Source organism: Oncorhynchus gorbuscha, linkage group LG24 (assembly GCF_021184085.1).
Source record: "Oncorhynchus gorbuscha isolate QuinsamMale2020 ecotype Even-year linkage group LG24, OgorEven_v1.0, whole genome shotgun sequence".
NCBI classification, from domain to species: domain Eukaryota; kingdom Metazoa; phylum Chordata; class Actinopteri; order Salmoniformes; family Salmonidae; genus Oncorhynchus; species Oncorhynchus gorbuscha.
The window spans coordinates 50,423,349-50,436,954 of record NC_060196.1 but is presented as its reverse complement, the minus strand read 5'-3'; the positions used below and the strand labels follow the sequence as shown (position 1 = coordinate 50,436,954).

Below are 13,606 nucleotides of genomic sequence, written 5' to 3'. Positions count from 1 at the left end.
TTGACGTCTTTGTTTGAGGGTGTCTATGAAAGTCTCGACTTTACTGTCATCTTCAGCAGCTAGCGAGGGTCTAGAACACTGTTTACAGCATAAACATTTGGGCGGATTAAGTTGGAGCGACAGCTTTTATCCCTGCTAGTAAAAGGAAAGACAATCCCTTCAATAAACCCCCTGTCCCTGCTATTGTCACTGACAGCCTTCCACCCAGAGGTGACTGCTGGCTAGCTGACTGACTGGCTGGCTAGCTGTCCGGCTGGTGGGCTGGATGCTTTGGCTTCTTCCAAGCAGACCACACCAAAATGCACATGGTTGGCTGGGAGGACTGCTATTTCCCAGCATGCTCTCTTTACAATGATTTAACCCCAGAGACTAACCTCAGAGGGTTTGAAGAGGTTTCCATCGGAAAAAAAGAGAGAAAGAGAAAAAGAAGTGTGTATGTGAGAGAGAGGGGGGGAGAGACAGAGAGAGAGAGAGAGAGAGAGAGAGAGAGAGAGAGAGAGAGAGAGAGAGAGAGAGAGAGAGAGAGAGAGAGAGAGGGAGAGAGAGGGAGAGAGAGAGGAGAGAGAGAGAGAGAGAGAGAGAGAGAGAGAGAGAGAGAGAGAGAGAGAGAGAGAGAGAGAGGGAGAGGGGGAGAGAGAGAGAGAGGGAGAGAGGGGGAGAGAGGGAGAGAGAGAGAGAGAGAGAGAGAGAGAGAGAGAGAGAGAGAGAGAGAGAGAGAGAGAGATAGAGAGAGAGAGAGAGAGAGAGAGAGAGAGAGAGAGAGAGAGAGAGAGAGAGAGAGAGAGAGAGAGAGAGAGAGAGAGAGAGAGAGGGATAGAGAGAGAGAGAGAGAGAGAGAGAGAGAGAGAGAGAGAGAGAGAGAGAGAGAGAGAGAGAGGAGGGAGGGAGGGAACATCTCTGACACATCTTTGAGACAGAAGTAGGGATGTCTACATGTGCTGAATGAGTAATTTGCAGACATAGAGAGGGAGTGTATCTATCTCAGCCAGCCAAGTCTGGGGAGGGTGAATAACAAGAGAGAAAAGTGATTTCCAGGCAGAGACTGTGATGGCTGTCAGTGAGTGTATCACCTGATTTACACAGTCACAGAGGGAGGCAAAGAAATGCATTACACTGTTTACGTACATCCAAACCCCCTCTACTCACAAAAACGATTACCCCGCCCTGACTCATCTCTGTGAAATGGAATCCTACCTGGGGTAAAAACAGAGGCAGACGCATTGGCAAGAAAAAATGTATGCAGTATGCATATCCTGAAAAAGACTCTAATTTTAACTAGAGGGAGTATATCATAATATGATTGTGTAAGTGGCTTGTTTCCTTACTTTCTTTTTTGTCAGGGAGGTCACTCAACAGGTTCTTGCCAATACTTGAAAAACAATACGTTCCTGTTTTCCGTGAACATAAAAGGGGGTGATGTTGACACGCGTAGCCATTGTCTGTTCACTCTTCCGCACTAGGCATAATCATCCATCTCATTGTCTAGTGAAATCAGAATGTCCTGAAATAAAAAACGAGCTAAAACAAAATACATGACGACTAACCTACGATGCCAACTGTAAACAAAATACATGACGACTAACCTACGATGCCAACTGTAAACAAAATACATGACGACTAACCTACGATGCCAACTGTAAACAAAATACATGACGACTAACCTACGATGCCAACTGTAAACAAAATACATGACGACTAACCTACGATGCCAACTGTAAACAAAATACATGACGACTAACCTACGATGCCAACTGTAAACAAAATACATGACGACTAACCTACGATGCCAACTGTAAACAAAATGGACGCATTCAAACAAAGGTTTCTGATTTCGTGGCTTTGATCAAACCATCAAAGGAGACATTTCTGCTTCCTTATCATTTGGTATCCCCTACCCACCACCCGACCACACCAAATTAAGTTTAGATACAGAGACCAAGCCATGGTTTCCTAATAGATTTATCCCTTAATAGCAGTTTTGCTGCCGCCATTTATCTGGCTCGCAAAGCCGCACAATGCAAGAGTGCTGAATGGCATGGGCAATTACAGTGCATGTGTGCAGCCAGCCTCCACTCCATTTTAAAGCAGGCTTTCATAATGTGAGCAACATGACCGCATGCACTCTACTCTTTGCCGGAGCCCAGGTGGTTGCCATGGCAACACACTTTTTCTTTTTGACTTACTCTAACAATTTATTGCCCGTCATTATGTATCATTAAAAACATACATATTAATGCAAAACACAGGGGTGATGGGGGTTAAGGGGAGAGGGGGAAAGATGAGATGAATTAGGGTACAACAACCAACAGGAGGAACAGAACAACACCTGACAAAGGGCCTTTGAGGATTTCTAAGAGTTTATTTTTGAAACATAATAAATCAAATAAATCAGTGGTAAATAAATTCATCATGAGCAAAAAAATATATATAATATTTGGGTTGCATCCTGTGCATTAGAAAATAAGGGCTAGGCCCTATCTATAACTCTAGCAGTACTCCAGGCCCTATCTATAACTCTAGCAGTACTCCAGGCCCTATCTATAACCCTAGCAGTACTCCAGGCCCTATCTATAACCCTAGCAGTACTCCAGGCCCTATCTATAACCCTAGCAGTACTCCAGGCCCTATCTATAACCCTAGCAGTACTCCAGGCCCTATCTATAACTCTAGCAGTACTCCAGGCCCTATCTATAACCCTAGCAGTACTCCAGGCCCTATCTATAACTCTAGCAGTACTCCAGGCCCTATCTATAACCCTAGCAGTACTCCAGGCCCTATCTATAACCCTAGCAGTACTCCAGGCCCTATCTATAACCCTAGCAGTACCCCGGGCCCTATCTATAACCCTAGCAGTATTCCAGGCCCTATCTATAACCCTGGTAGTACTCCAGGCCCTATCTATAACCCTAGCAGTACTCCAGGCCCTATCTATAACCCTAGCAGTACTCCAGGCCCTATCTATAACCCTAGCAGTACTCCAGGCCCTATCTATAACTCTAGCAGTACTCCAGGCCCTATCTATAACCCTAGCAGTACTCCAGGCCCTATCTATAACCCTAGCAGTACTCCAGGCCCTATCTATAACTCTAGCAGTACTCCAGGCCCTATCTATAACCCTAGCAGTACCCCGAGCCCTATCTATAACCCTAGCAGTACTCCAGGCCCTATCTATAACCCTAGCAGTACTCCAGGCCCTATCTATAACTCTGGTAGTACTCCAGGCCCTATCTATAACCCTAGCAGTACCCCGAGCCCTATCTATAGCCCTAACAGTACTCCAGGCCCTATCTATAACCCTAGCAGTACTCCAGGCCCTATTAATAACCCTAGCAGTACTCCAGGCCCTATCTATAACCCTAGCAGTACTCCAGGCCCTATCTATAACCCTAGCAGTACTCCAGGCCCTATCTATAACCCTAGCAGTACCCCGGGCCCTATCTATAACCCTAGCAGTATTCCAGGCCCTATCTATAACCCTGGTAGTACTCCAGGCCCTATCTATAACCCTAGCAGTACTCCAGGCCCTATCTATAACTCTGGTAGTACTCCAGGCCCTATCTATAACCCTAGCAGTGCCCCGGGCCCTATCTATAACTCTAGCAGTACTCCAGGCCCTATCTATTACTCTAGCAGTACTCCAGGCCCTATCTATTACTCTAGCAGTACTCCAGGCCCTATCTATTACTCTAGCAGTACTCCAGGCCCTATCTATTACTCTAGCAGTACTCCAGGCCCTATCTATTACTCTAGCAGTACTCCAGGCCCTATCTATAACCCTAGCAGTACTCCAGGTCCTATCTATAACTCTGGCAGTACTCCAGGCCCTATCTATAACCCTAGCAGTACTCCAGGCCCTGTCTATTACTCTAGCAGTACTCCAGGCCCTATCTATAACCCTAGCAGTACTCCAGGCCCTATCTATTAATCTAGCAGTACTCCAGGCCCTATCTATAACCCTAGCAGTACTCCAGGCCCTATCTATTACTCTAGCAGTACTCCAGGCCCTATCTATTACTCTAGCAGTACTCCAGGCCCTATCTATTACTCTAGCAGTACTCCAGGCAATATCTGTAACCATATATGTAATACAGACCCTTGATATAACCCTAGCAGTACTCCAGGTTATTGTTGTAACCAACCTTTAGCTAGGCATAAAGCCTGGACTTTTTCCTGGTCAGGGCCTGTATTCACAAAGCTTTGTGAGATGGTTAAAAGGCCAAACTGATCCTAGATCAGCACACATTCTCTGATAAGCTTTGTGATACGAGCCCTGGTCGTCTGTCCATCATACCCACCCATCTTTCTTCTGGTCCACCACCCCAGCCAGCAGTGAGGTGGCCTCGTCAGACAGCCTGATGTCAGTGTGTGCATAGAGAAACCGCGCCACAAAGTCCTCTGGAGACATGAAGGCCTCATTGTTCTTCTGGATGCTGGCATACTGCAACAGCAAACACACACACACACACACACACACGCACAGACAGACAGACAGACAGACAGACAGACAGACAGACAGACAGACAGACAGACAGACAGACAGACAGACAGACAGACAGACAGACAGACAGACAGACAGACAGACAGACAGACAGACAGACAGACAGACAGACAGACAGACAGACAGACAGACAGACAGACAGACAGACAGACAGACAGACAGACAGACAGACAGACAGACAGCATAATTGATCTGTTAATAAGTGATCTATTGGTCAAGAAAGACACTGACGCTGACTGTTTCAATCCTTTGGGCAGACACCTAACTTGCAATCATTCATACGTAACTCAAGACTTTAATAGGCATAAATCATGCAATGATGTCAATGGTAGAAATTCAAGCTGTGTGCAGGGATCTCAAGTTAGGATTCAGACCTCAATGGAGAAAACCAGAAATGTGCTATTGACTCTTGTTTTTGTGACTTGAACCAGAAGAAGCCTACAAATAAATGCAATATTAGTAGTGGCTTTCCAGTACACAAAGTTGGCTTGTATCCAGTGAGCTAAGGAAATGTTGTTGATCCATAGGCAAATTGATTCTTATACAACTGACCTTTATGAAAATAGCTTTCAGCTCAGTAGGGTCAGCCCTCTTTTGTCCCTGGAGAAAGAAATTACATACACATTATCATCACATAATCAACAACCAAGCTCTGTGGTAATAACCTGAAACGAATACACTTCTTTAATTTGCAATTCTGTTGAAGCACTCATTAAAGCCCTCTTGGGTGTCTTCACCTGCACACCATCTTATCTGTTTTTTTATCTGCACTGTTATTTTTAATCCCAGGCCCCTGTCCCCGCAGGGGGCCTTTTCCCTTTTGGTAAGCCATCATTGTAGATAATAATTTATTCTTAACTGAGTTAAATAAAGGTTCAATAAATAAAAATAATCTTTGTAACTTGTCTTTTTTTGTGCGAATAAATAAAAATACTAAATAAAATGGATAGGCCTATAGGCATAGGCTACTAGGATAATGTTTTCTTGTTACAGTAAGATGTTTTCCCCACTTTGCAATAAAAGTAAGAAACGCTAATCTTGTACTTATAATAACATCCCCCTGTTAAACTGTTAATAATTACTGTAGGAAAAAAAAGTTTTAAAAAATGTATTAGGATATGCAGCCTTATTGAGACCTTTGATATTTATGACTCAATGAATTCCTGAATGTCTCTTTTTGTTTATACCTTTCATAGTAGACATACAGTGGCTTGTGAAAGTATTCACCCCCCTTCACGTTTTTCCTGTTTGTTGACTTACACGCTGGAATTCAGATAGATTTTTGGGGGATTTGTATCATTTTATTTACACAACATGCCTACCACTTTGAAGATGCAGAATATGTTTTATTGTGAAACAAACAAGAAATAAGACAAAAAAATGAAAAACTTGAGTGTGCATAACTATACACCCAGCATACCATCTGAATACGCACAGTACAGCAATGTCTTCAGCAAAATCAAGGCCTCCACTCTGCCACCACATCGCCCAGGGGACTGTGCTACTGACTTACTCCCTGGAAGGTCCCCATCGAAGGGCCGAGTTTACCCCCTATCTATCCCGAAAAATGAGGCAATAGAGAACTACCTTGATGAAACACTCAAACGGTTTCATTCGTCCTTCTTCCCCGACTGAGTCCAGCTTCTTCTTCATGGAAAAAAGGACAGTGGTCTCCGATCATGTATTGATTAGCGTTCTCTGAATGATGTCAAGAACCGTCTTCCTCTGATCCCAGCAACCCTTGAACAAGTGGACCGCGCCAACATCTAAACAAAACTCGACCTGCAAAGTGCATATAACCTTGTCCGTATACGTGAAGGCGACGAATGGAAGACAGCCTTTATCACCGCACGAGGGCACTACGAATACCTGGTCATGCCCTATGGCCTTACTAACACCCCCGCCGTCTTCCAATCCTTTATGAACAAGGTTTTCCAGGATATGATCAACAGCTTTCTCATCGTCTACATTGATGACATCCTGATTTACTCCCTAAAGGAACACATACAGCATGTGCAAAAGGTACTTTAACAGCTCCTTGACCATAACCTTTATGTGAAGATTGAAAAGAGCACCTTCCGTGTAAACTTCCTCGGGTTCGTACTGACACCTGGAGGGGTCAGCATGTATGAGAACAAAGTCCCTGCCGTCAGTAACTGGCCCAAACCCACCACTGCTAAGGAACTCCAACGTTTCATTGGGATCTCCAACTACTATCGCCGGTTCAACTTCAGTTCCACTGCCGCTCCCATCACTGCCCTTACCAGCCAAAAAGAGCCAGACCTTTCAATGGACTGATACAGCCCTGAATATTTCCAACAACTTGAAATGTCGCTACAGCTCAGCTCCTGTCCTTCTCCAACCTGATCCGACCCTTCCTTTCACCCTGGAGGTGCTTCTGAAGTAGGAGTAGGAGCCATACTCTTTCAGCGGGTGGGAACACCTCCAAAATCACATCCCTGTGCCTTCTTCTCCCGGAAGTTATCCTCCACTGAGAGGAATTACAATGTGGGGAACAGAACTCCTCGCCATCAAGCCAGCCCTCGAGGAGTGGCGCCACTGGTTGGAGGGCGCACAACATCCTTTTCTCTTCCTAACAGATCATTGTAATCTAGAATATATCAGAGGGGCCAAGAGGTTAAACCCCATACAAGCCTGCTGTGCTCCTCTTCACACACTTTCATGTTACTTACATCCCTGGCAAGAAACGTAAAAGCTGATGCTCTCTTCCGCCAGTTTGACCTTCCGACCAGTAAGTCCGGTCCAACACCCATTCTTCATTCCTCTTGCATTATGGGGCCGGTACAGTGTGAGGTTCACTCTGCCATACAAGAAGCCCTCACCTCAGACACAGCTCCTCCTGAGACACCAGCTGGGAGGAGTTACGTACCAGCAGCTGTTAGGCCCCAACTGATGCAATGGTGTCACATGTCATTTGGGTCGGGACATCCGGGCATTACACAAACCACCAAACATCTAGCCCGTAAGTTCTGGTGGTCCTCACTGGCATCTGACGTAAGGGATTACATGCTCTCCTGTCCATTCTGCGCCCAAACCAAAAGCCCTCGTTTTCTCCCTTCCAGTAAGCTTCAACCTTTGCCAATACCTCACAGACCCTGGTCCCACATAGCTGTTGACTTCATCACAGACCTTCCTGAATCCTCTGGTAACACCACCATCCTTGTCATAGTAGACCGTTTTTCAAAAATGTGTCATCTGGTTCCTCTTCCTCATTTACCCTACACCATGGAATTGGTTGAGTGTAAGTTCCAGCAGGTGTTCCGTCTTATGGGATTCCGGGGGACATCATCTCTGACCGCGGGCCCCAGTTTGTCACCTGGGTGTGGCAAGCCTTCTGTGACCCGACCGGGGGTTGCCCTCAGCCTCTCCTCCGGGTACCGTCCCCAGACCAACCGGCAGACGGAACGCCTGAATCAAAAAATAGGGAAGTACCTCCGCCAACAATATTCTGCCTTTCCACACGACTGGAGTCGGTATATGGCCTGGGCCGAATACGCTCATAACTCACTCATGCATTCATCCCTCGGCCTTACTCTGTTTCAGTGTGTACTTGGTTACCAACCCCCCATGTTTGCCTGGGAGGTGGAGCCTGGTACTGTCCCAGCTGTCAACGACTAGTTTCGGGGTAGTGAGCGGGTATGGGAGACCGCTCACCGACATCTGCAGGAGGCCTCTAATACCCAGAAACGCTTTGTTGACAGACGCAGCAGACCTACGCCACTCTTTCACCCCGGACAATGTGTGTGGTTCTCTACCAGAGACATCTGCCTCTCCTGCAAACAGTTCTGTCCTTGTTTCATTGGTTCCTTCAAGATAACACTATCACGTACCACCTCCAGTTACCCTGTCAGTATAAAATCTCCTCGTCCTTTCATGTCTCTGTTAAAACCGGTCACCTACAGTCCTCTTCATCCTCCAGTCTCAACCCGCAGTACACCAACACCGTTGTACGTCGGAGGGGACACCCCCTCAGGCCATCCTTGATTCTAAATACCTGAGAGGTCACATCCACTATCTAGTGGACTGGGAAGGTTATGGGCCAGAAGACCGGTCCCGGGTCCCCAACCCAGAGATAATTCAGGCATTCCACAGTGATGGTCCCGCTCCCTGACCTCTGGGTCAACCCACCCCCCTGAACAGACCCACTGGACATCAGCCTCGACGCAGAACATCGGGTCAGTCCACAACCTTGTCGAACAAGCCTGACCTCGCCCTTGAGGTATGCGGCCACCTCTGCTCCTCCGCCCACTCCACCCTCCGGTGCCGTTGGGTCGTCAGGAGTATTCATTACAGGCACATCTAGCCACTGGGATTATTGCCCTTTCTTCAATGCAAAACTGCTCCAGCTCCTTCAAGTTGAATGGGTTCCGCTGGTGTACAGCAATCTTTAAGTCATACCACAGATTCTCAATTGGATTGAGGTCTGGGCTTTGACTAGGCCATTCCTAGACATTTAAATGTTTCCCCTTTTAAACCACTGAAGTGTTGCTTTAGCAGTATGCTTCGGGTCATTGTCTGCTGGAAGGTGAACCTCCCATCTCAGTCTCAAATCTCTGGAAGACTGAAACATGTTTCCATCAATAATTTCTCTGTATTTAGCACAATCCATCATTCCTTCAATTCTGACCAGTTTCCCAGTCCCTGCCTCTGAAAAACATCCCCACAGCATGATACTGCCACCACCATGCTTCACTGTGATGGTATTCTCAGGGTGATGAGAAGTGTTGGGTTTATGCCAGAGAGTGTTTTCATTGATGGCCAAAAAGCTACATTTTTGTCTCATCTGACCACAGTGCCTTCTTCAATATGTTTGGGGAGTCTCCCACATGCCTTTTTGTGAACACCAAATGTGTTTGCTTATTTTATTTTTAAAGAATTGGCTTTTTTTATGACCACTCTTCCGTAAATCCCAGCTCTGTGGAGTGTACAGATTAAAGTGGTCCTATGAAAATCCAAACCCGCTGTGGATCTTTGCAGCGCCTTCAGTGATCTCAGCGATCACTGCCTCATTGCCTGCATCCGTAATGAGTCTGCTGTCAAACGACCACCCCTCATCACTGTCAAACGCTCCCTGAAACACTTCAGAGAACAGGCCTTTCTAATCAACCTGGCCTGGGTATCCTGGAAGGATATTGACCTCATCCCGTCAGTAGAGGATGCCTGGTTATTCTTTAAAAGTGTTTTCCTCACCATCTTAAATAAGCAGGCCACATTCTAAAAATGTAGAACTAGGAACAGATATAGCCCTTGGTTCACTCCAGACCTGACTGCCCTTGACCAGCACAAAAACATCCTGTGGCGTACTGCATTAGCATCGAATAGCCCCCGCGATATGCAACTTTTCAGGGAAGCTAGGAACCAATATACACAGGCAATTAGGAAAGCAAAGGATAGCTTTTTTAAACAGAAATTTGCATCCTCTAGCACAAACTCCAAAATGTTCTGGGACACTGTAAAGTCCATGGATAATAAGAGCACCTCCTCCCAGCTGCCCACTGCACTGAGGCTAGGAAACAATGTCACCGCCAATAAATCCATTGATGGCTATGCTTTCCACCTGACTACCCCTACCCCGTTAACAGCCCTGCACCCCCCTCCCCACAGCAACTTGCCCAAGCCTCCCCATTTCTCCTTCACCCAAATCCAGATAGCTGATGTTCTGAAAGAGTTGCAAAATTTGGACCCCTACAAATCAGCTGGGCTAGACAGCTCTTTCTAAAATTATCCGCCGCAATTGTTGCAACCCCCTATTACTAGCCTGTTGAACATCTCTTTCATATCGTCTGAGATCCCCAAAGATTGGAAAGCTGTCACGGTCATCCCGCCCTCTTCAAAGGGGGAGACACTCTAGACCCAAACTGTTACAGACCTATATCTATCCTACCCTGCTTTTCTAAGGTCTTCGAAAGGCAAGTTAACAAACAGATCACCGACCATTTCGATTCCCACCATACCTTCTCCGCTATGCAATCTGGTTTCCGAGCTGGTCATGGGTGCACCTCAGCCATGCTCAAAGTCCTAAACGATATCCTAACCGCCATCGACAAGAGACAATACTGTGCAGCTGTATTCATCGACCTGGACAAGGCTTTCTACTCTGTCAGACTCAACAGCCTTGGTTTCACAAATGACTGCCTCGCCTGGATCACCAACTTCTCAGACAGAGTTCAGTGTGTCAAATCGGATCTCTGGCCGACTATTTTCTCTATATACATCAATGATGTCGCTCTTGCTGCTGTTGATTCTCTGATCCACCTCTACGCTGACGACACCATTCTGTATACTTCTGGCACTTCTTTGGACACTGTGTTAACTAACCTCCAGACGAGTTTCAATGGCATACAACTTAAATGCAAGTAAAACAAAATGCATGCTCTTCAACCGATCGCTGCCCTCCCGTCCAGCATCACTACTCTGGACGGTTCTGACATAGAATATATGGACAACTACAAATACCTAGATGTCTGGTTAGATTGTAAACTCTCCTTCCAGACTCACATTAAGCATCACCAATCCAAAATGAAATCTAGAATTGGCTTCCTATTTCGCAACAAAGCATCCTTCACTCATGCTGCCAAACATACCCTCGTAAAACTGACTATCCTACAGATCTTGGACTTTGGCGATGTCATTTACAAAATAGCCTCCAACACTCTACTCAACAAACTGGATGCAGTCTATCACAGTGCCATCCGTTTTGTCACCAAAGCCCAATATACTACCCACCACTGTGACCTGTATGCTCTCGTTGGCTGGCCCTCGCTTCATATTCGTCGCCAACCCCACTGGCTCCAGGTCATCTATAAGTCTTTGCTAGGTAAAGCCCCGCCTTCTCAGCTCACTGGTCACCATCGCAGCACCCACCTGTAGCACGCGCTCCAGCAGGTATATTTCACTGGTCACCCCCAAAGCCAACTCCTCTTTGGCCGCCTTTCCTTCCAGTTCTCTGCTGCCAATGACTGGAACGAATTTCAAAATTTACTGAAGCTGGAGACTCATATCTCCCTCACTAACTTTAAGCATCAGCTGTCAGAGCAGCTCATAGATCATTGCACCTGTAAATAGCCCATCCAACTATCTCATCCGCATATTGTTTTTTTGCTCATTTGTACCCCAGTATCTCTACATGCACATTCATCTTCTGCACATCTATCACTCCAGTGTTTAGCAATTAAATTATAATTACTTCGCCACTACGGCCTATTTATTGCCTTACCTTCCTAATCTTACCTCATTTGCACACACTGTATAAAGATTTTTTTTATATTGTGTTATTGACTGTATGTTTGTTTATTCCATGTGTAACTCTGTGTTTGTGTCGCTTTGCTTTATCTTGGCCAGGTTGCAGTTGTAAATGAGAACTTGTTCTCAACTGGCCTACCTGTCACGTTCTGACCTTTATTTCATTTGTTTTGTATTTAGTTAGTATGGTCAGGGCGTGAGTTGGGGTGGGCAGTCTATGTTTGATTTTCTATGATTTGGGGATTTCTATGTTTCTTCAGATGAATTCTTTACAAAACTAGGGCTGATATGGCATCCTGATCCTATTAAACTACACAAAAGTAGTGCACTATATGGAATAGGGTGCCATTTCAGACACACCCTAAATCTAATCTTTGTGCCACTGCAGATTTTAGGAGTTTGTAATGTGGAGTTTTGTCTCAAAGCACATGACTTAGTGCTGTTGTATGGCAATAAAGTAACTTTGCCACACTTTGAATCATCTAGGATGTTACTGGAAGTGGGTCTGTCTACACATGGAATGCAAATGAGGAATACACTTTGGATTCTTAATAGATGTTACTCGTTGACTTAACTGTTGTACTAAAAAATACAATTGTTAAACGCCATTCATTTATTTAAAATATTTATATATATTTTTTTTTTAAGACACGGGGCACGTGCCTAATCTACATTGTAGAATTTGATCACGTGAATTAATAACTGGCCCCACTGGAGCAAGCAACAACAGAAGCCTTATATTACTGTAGTGTATGTGTACGGGGAGAAGCTCATGTAGCATTATGCTAACCAAGGTTACTAGGCTACAGCCGGCTTTAAATCAATGACATGCTAATCAGCCGGCCACACGGGACGTGGGGAAAGGGAGAGACAGAGACCACTGGTTTCACTGACAGGTTGGTCTGATAACCGGCTTCCGCATAGTGCATCACAGGGAAAAGATGCATCCCATTACAACCTTGACTTCTGCAAGTAGCCCCGTCCTCGTACACTGTAAAGCCCAATGTCATTGCCACTGGCTAATGTTAACCTCGAACATCCTCTTAGCAGGCTAACTAGTAGCTAGCTGGCTAGCCATCTATCAATAGATGGGAGGGGGCCCGTATGTGAGAAAGTCGTCCCTGCGTTCGAAGGTGTCGTTATCTATTCCGACATTGTCTAGTTCACCTACTGACAAAAACTGTATTTTTTTCCTCGAAAAGGTGAGCTTACCTTTGAAGCCATAGCAAGATTACTGTCAACCAACCAAGCCCACTGACCAAGCAAACCCGGTAATTTCCTTTTGCGTGACGACGTTCCCATGGAAATCACGCGCGGTTGTCTAACGGTGCAGTGAATAGAGGAGATCAAGGCAGCTAAAGTGTTCACGTGGTATGGAGCGGTAGAGAGGTAGTCAGTGGCAGGCATCGTTATGTAACCATCCACATTACTAACCATCCGTATTACAGTCTATTCATATACATGAATACGCTGTTACTACACAGGTATTAGAGTAAGGTGTTGGCAATCATTCCTTATTTCAAAGTTCTCTGTCTTTCTTATGAAGCTTATCATCATCATAAGATCTCTGTATCCTCCTAGTACACCTATACTAGGATATGACTGACATTGGCTCTGTGCCTACACAACCTATGACGCATTTAGTTAAACATGATCTGATACTATTCATTTTGGTAATAGGCTTATGTACCTTTCCTGGCTGCCATTGAGTGAAGAATGTAAAAACCTTGTTCCATCCATATCTATGTACAGAGCCTTCAGAAAGTATTCACACCCTTAAGTTTTTCCGCACTTTGTTGTGTTACAGCCTGAATTTAAAATGTATTAAATTGAGATTGTGTGTCA

The 13,606-nt window shown here is 45.4% G+C and overlaps 1 protein-coding gene across 1 annotated transcript in view; it reads right to left on the bottom strand.

Annotated features, from left to right (window-relative positions):
• The window catches only part of LOC124012837 (calcium-binding mitochondrial carrier protein Aralar2), an 89,750-nt gene extending 76,650 nt beyond the window's left edge, over positions 1-13,100 (bottom strand). Inside the window, exons 1-3 of the mRNA XM_046326830.1 lie at positions 12,974-13,100; positions 5,051-5,098; positions 4,296-4,438 (exon numbers count right to left, since the gene is read on the bottom strand). Coding sequence (XP_046182786.1) covers positions 4,296-4,438; positions 5,051-5,098; positions 12,974-13,063 — 281 coding nt within the window. The 5' untranslated portion in view covers positions 13,064-13,100. The remainder of the gene's footprint in view (positions 1-4,295; positions 4,439-5,050; positions 5,099-12,973) is intronic.
• Positions 13,101-13,606: the final 506 nt, after the last annotated feature.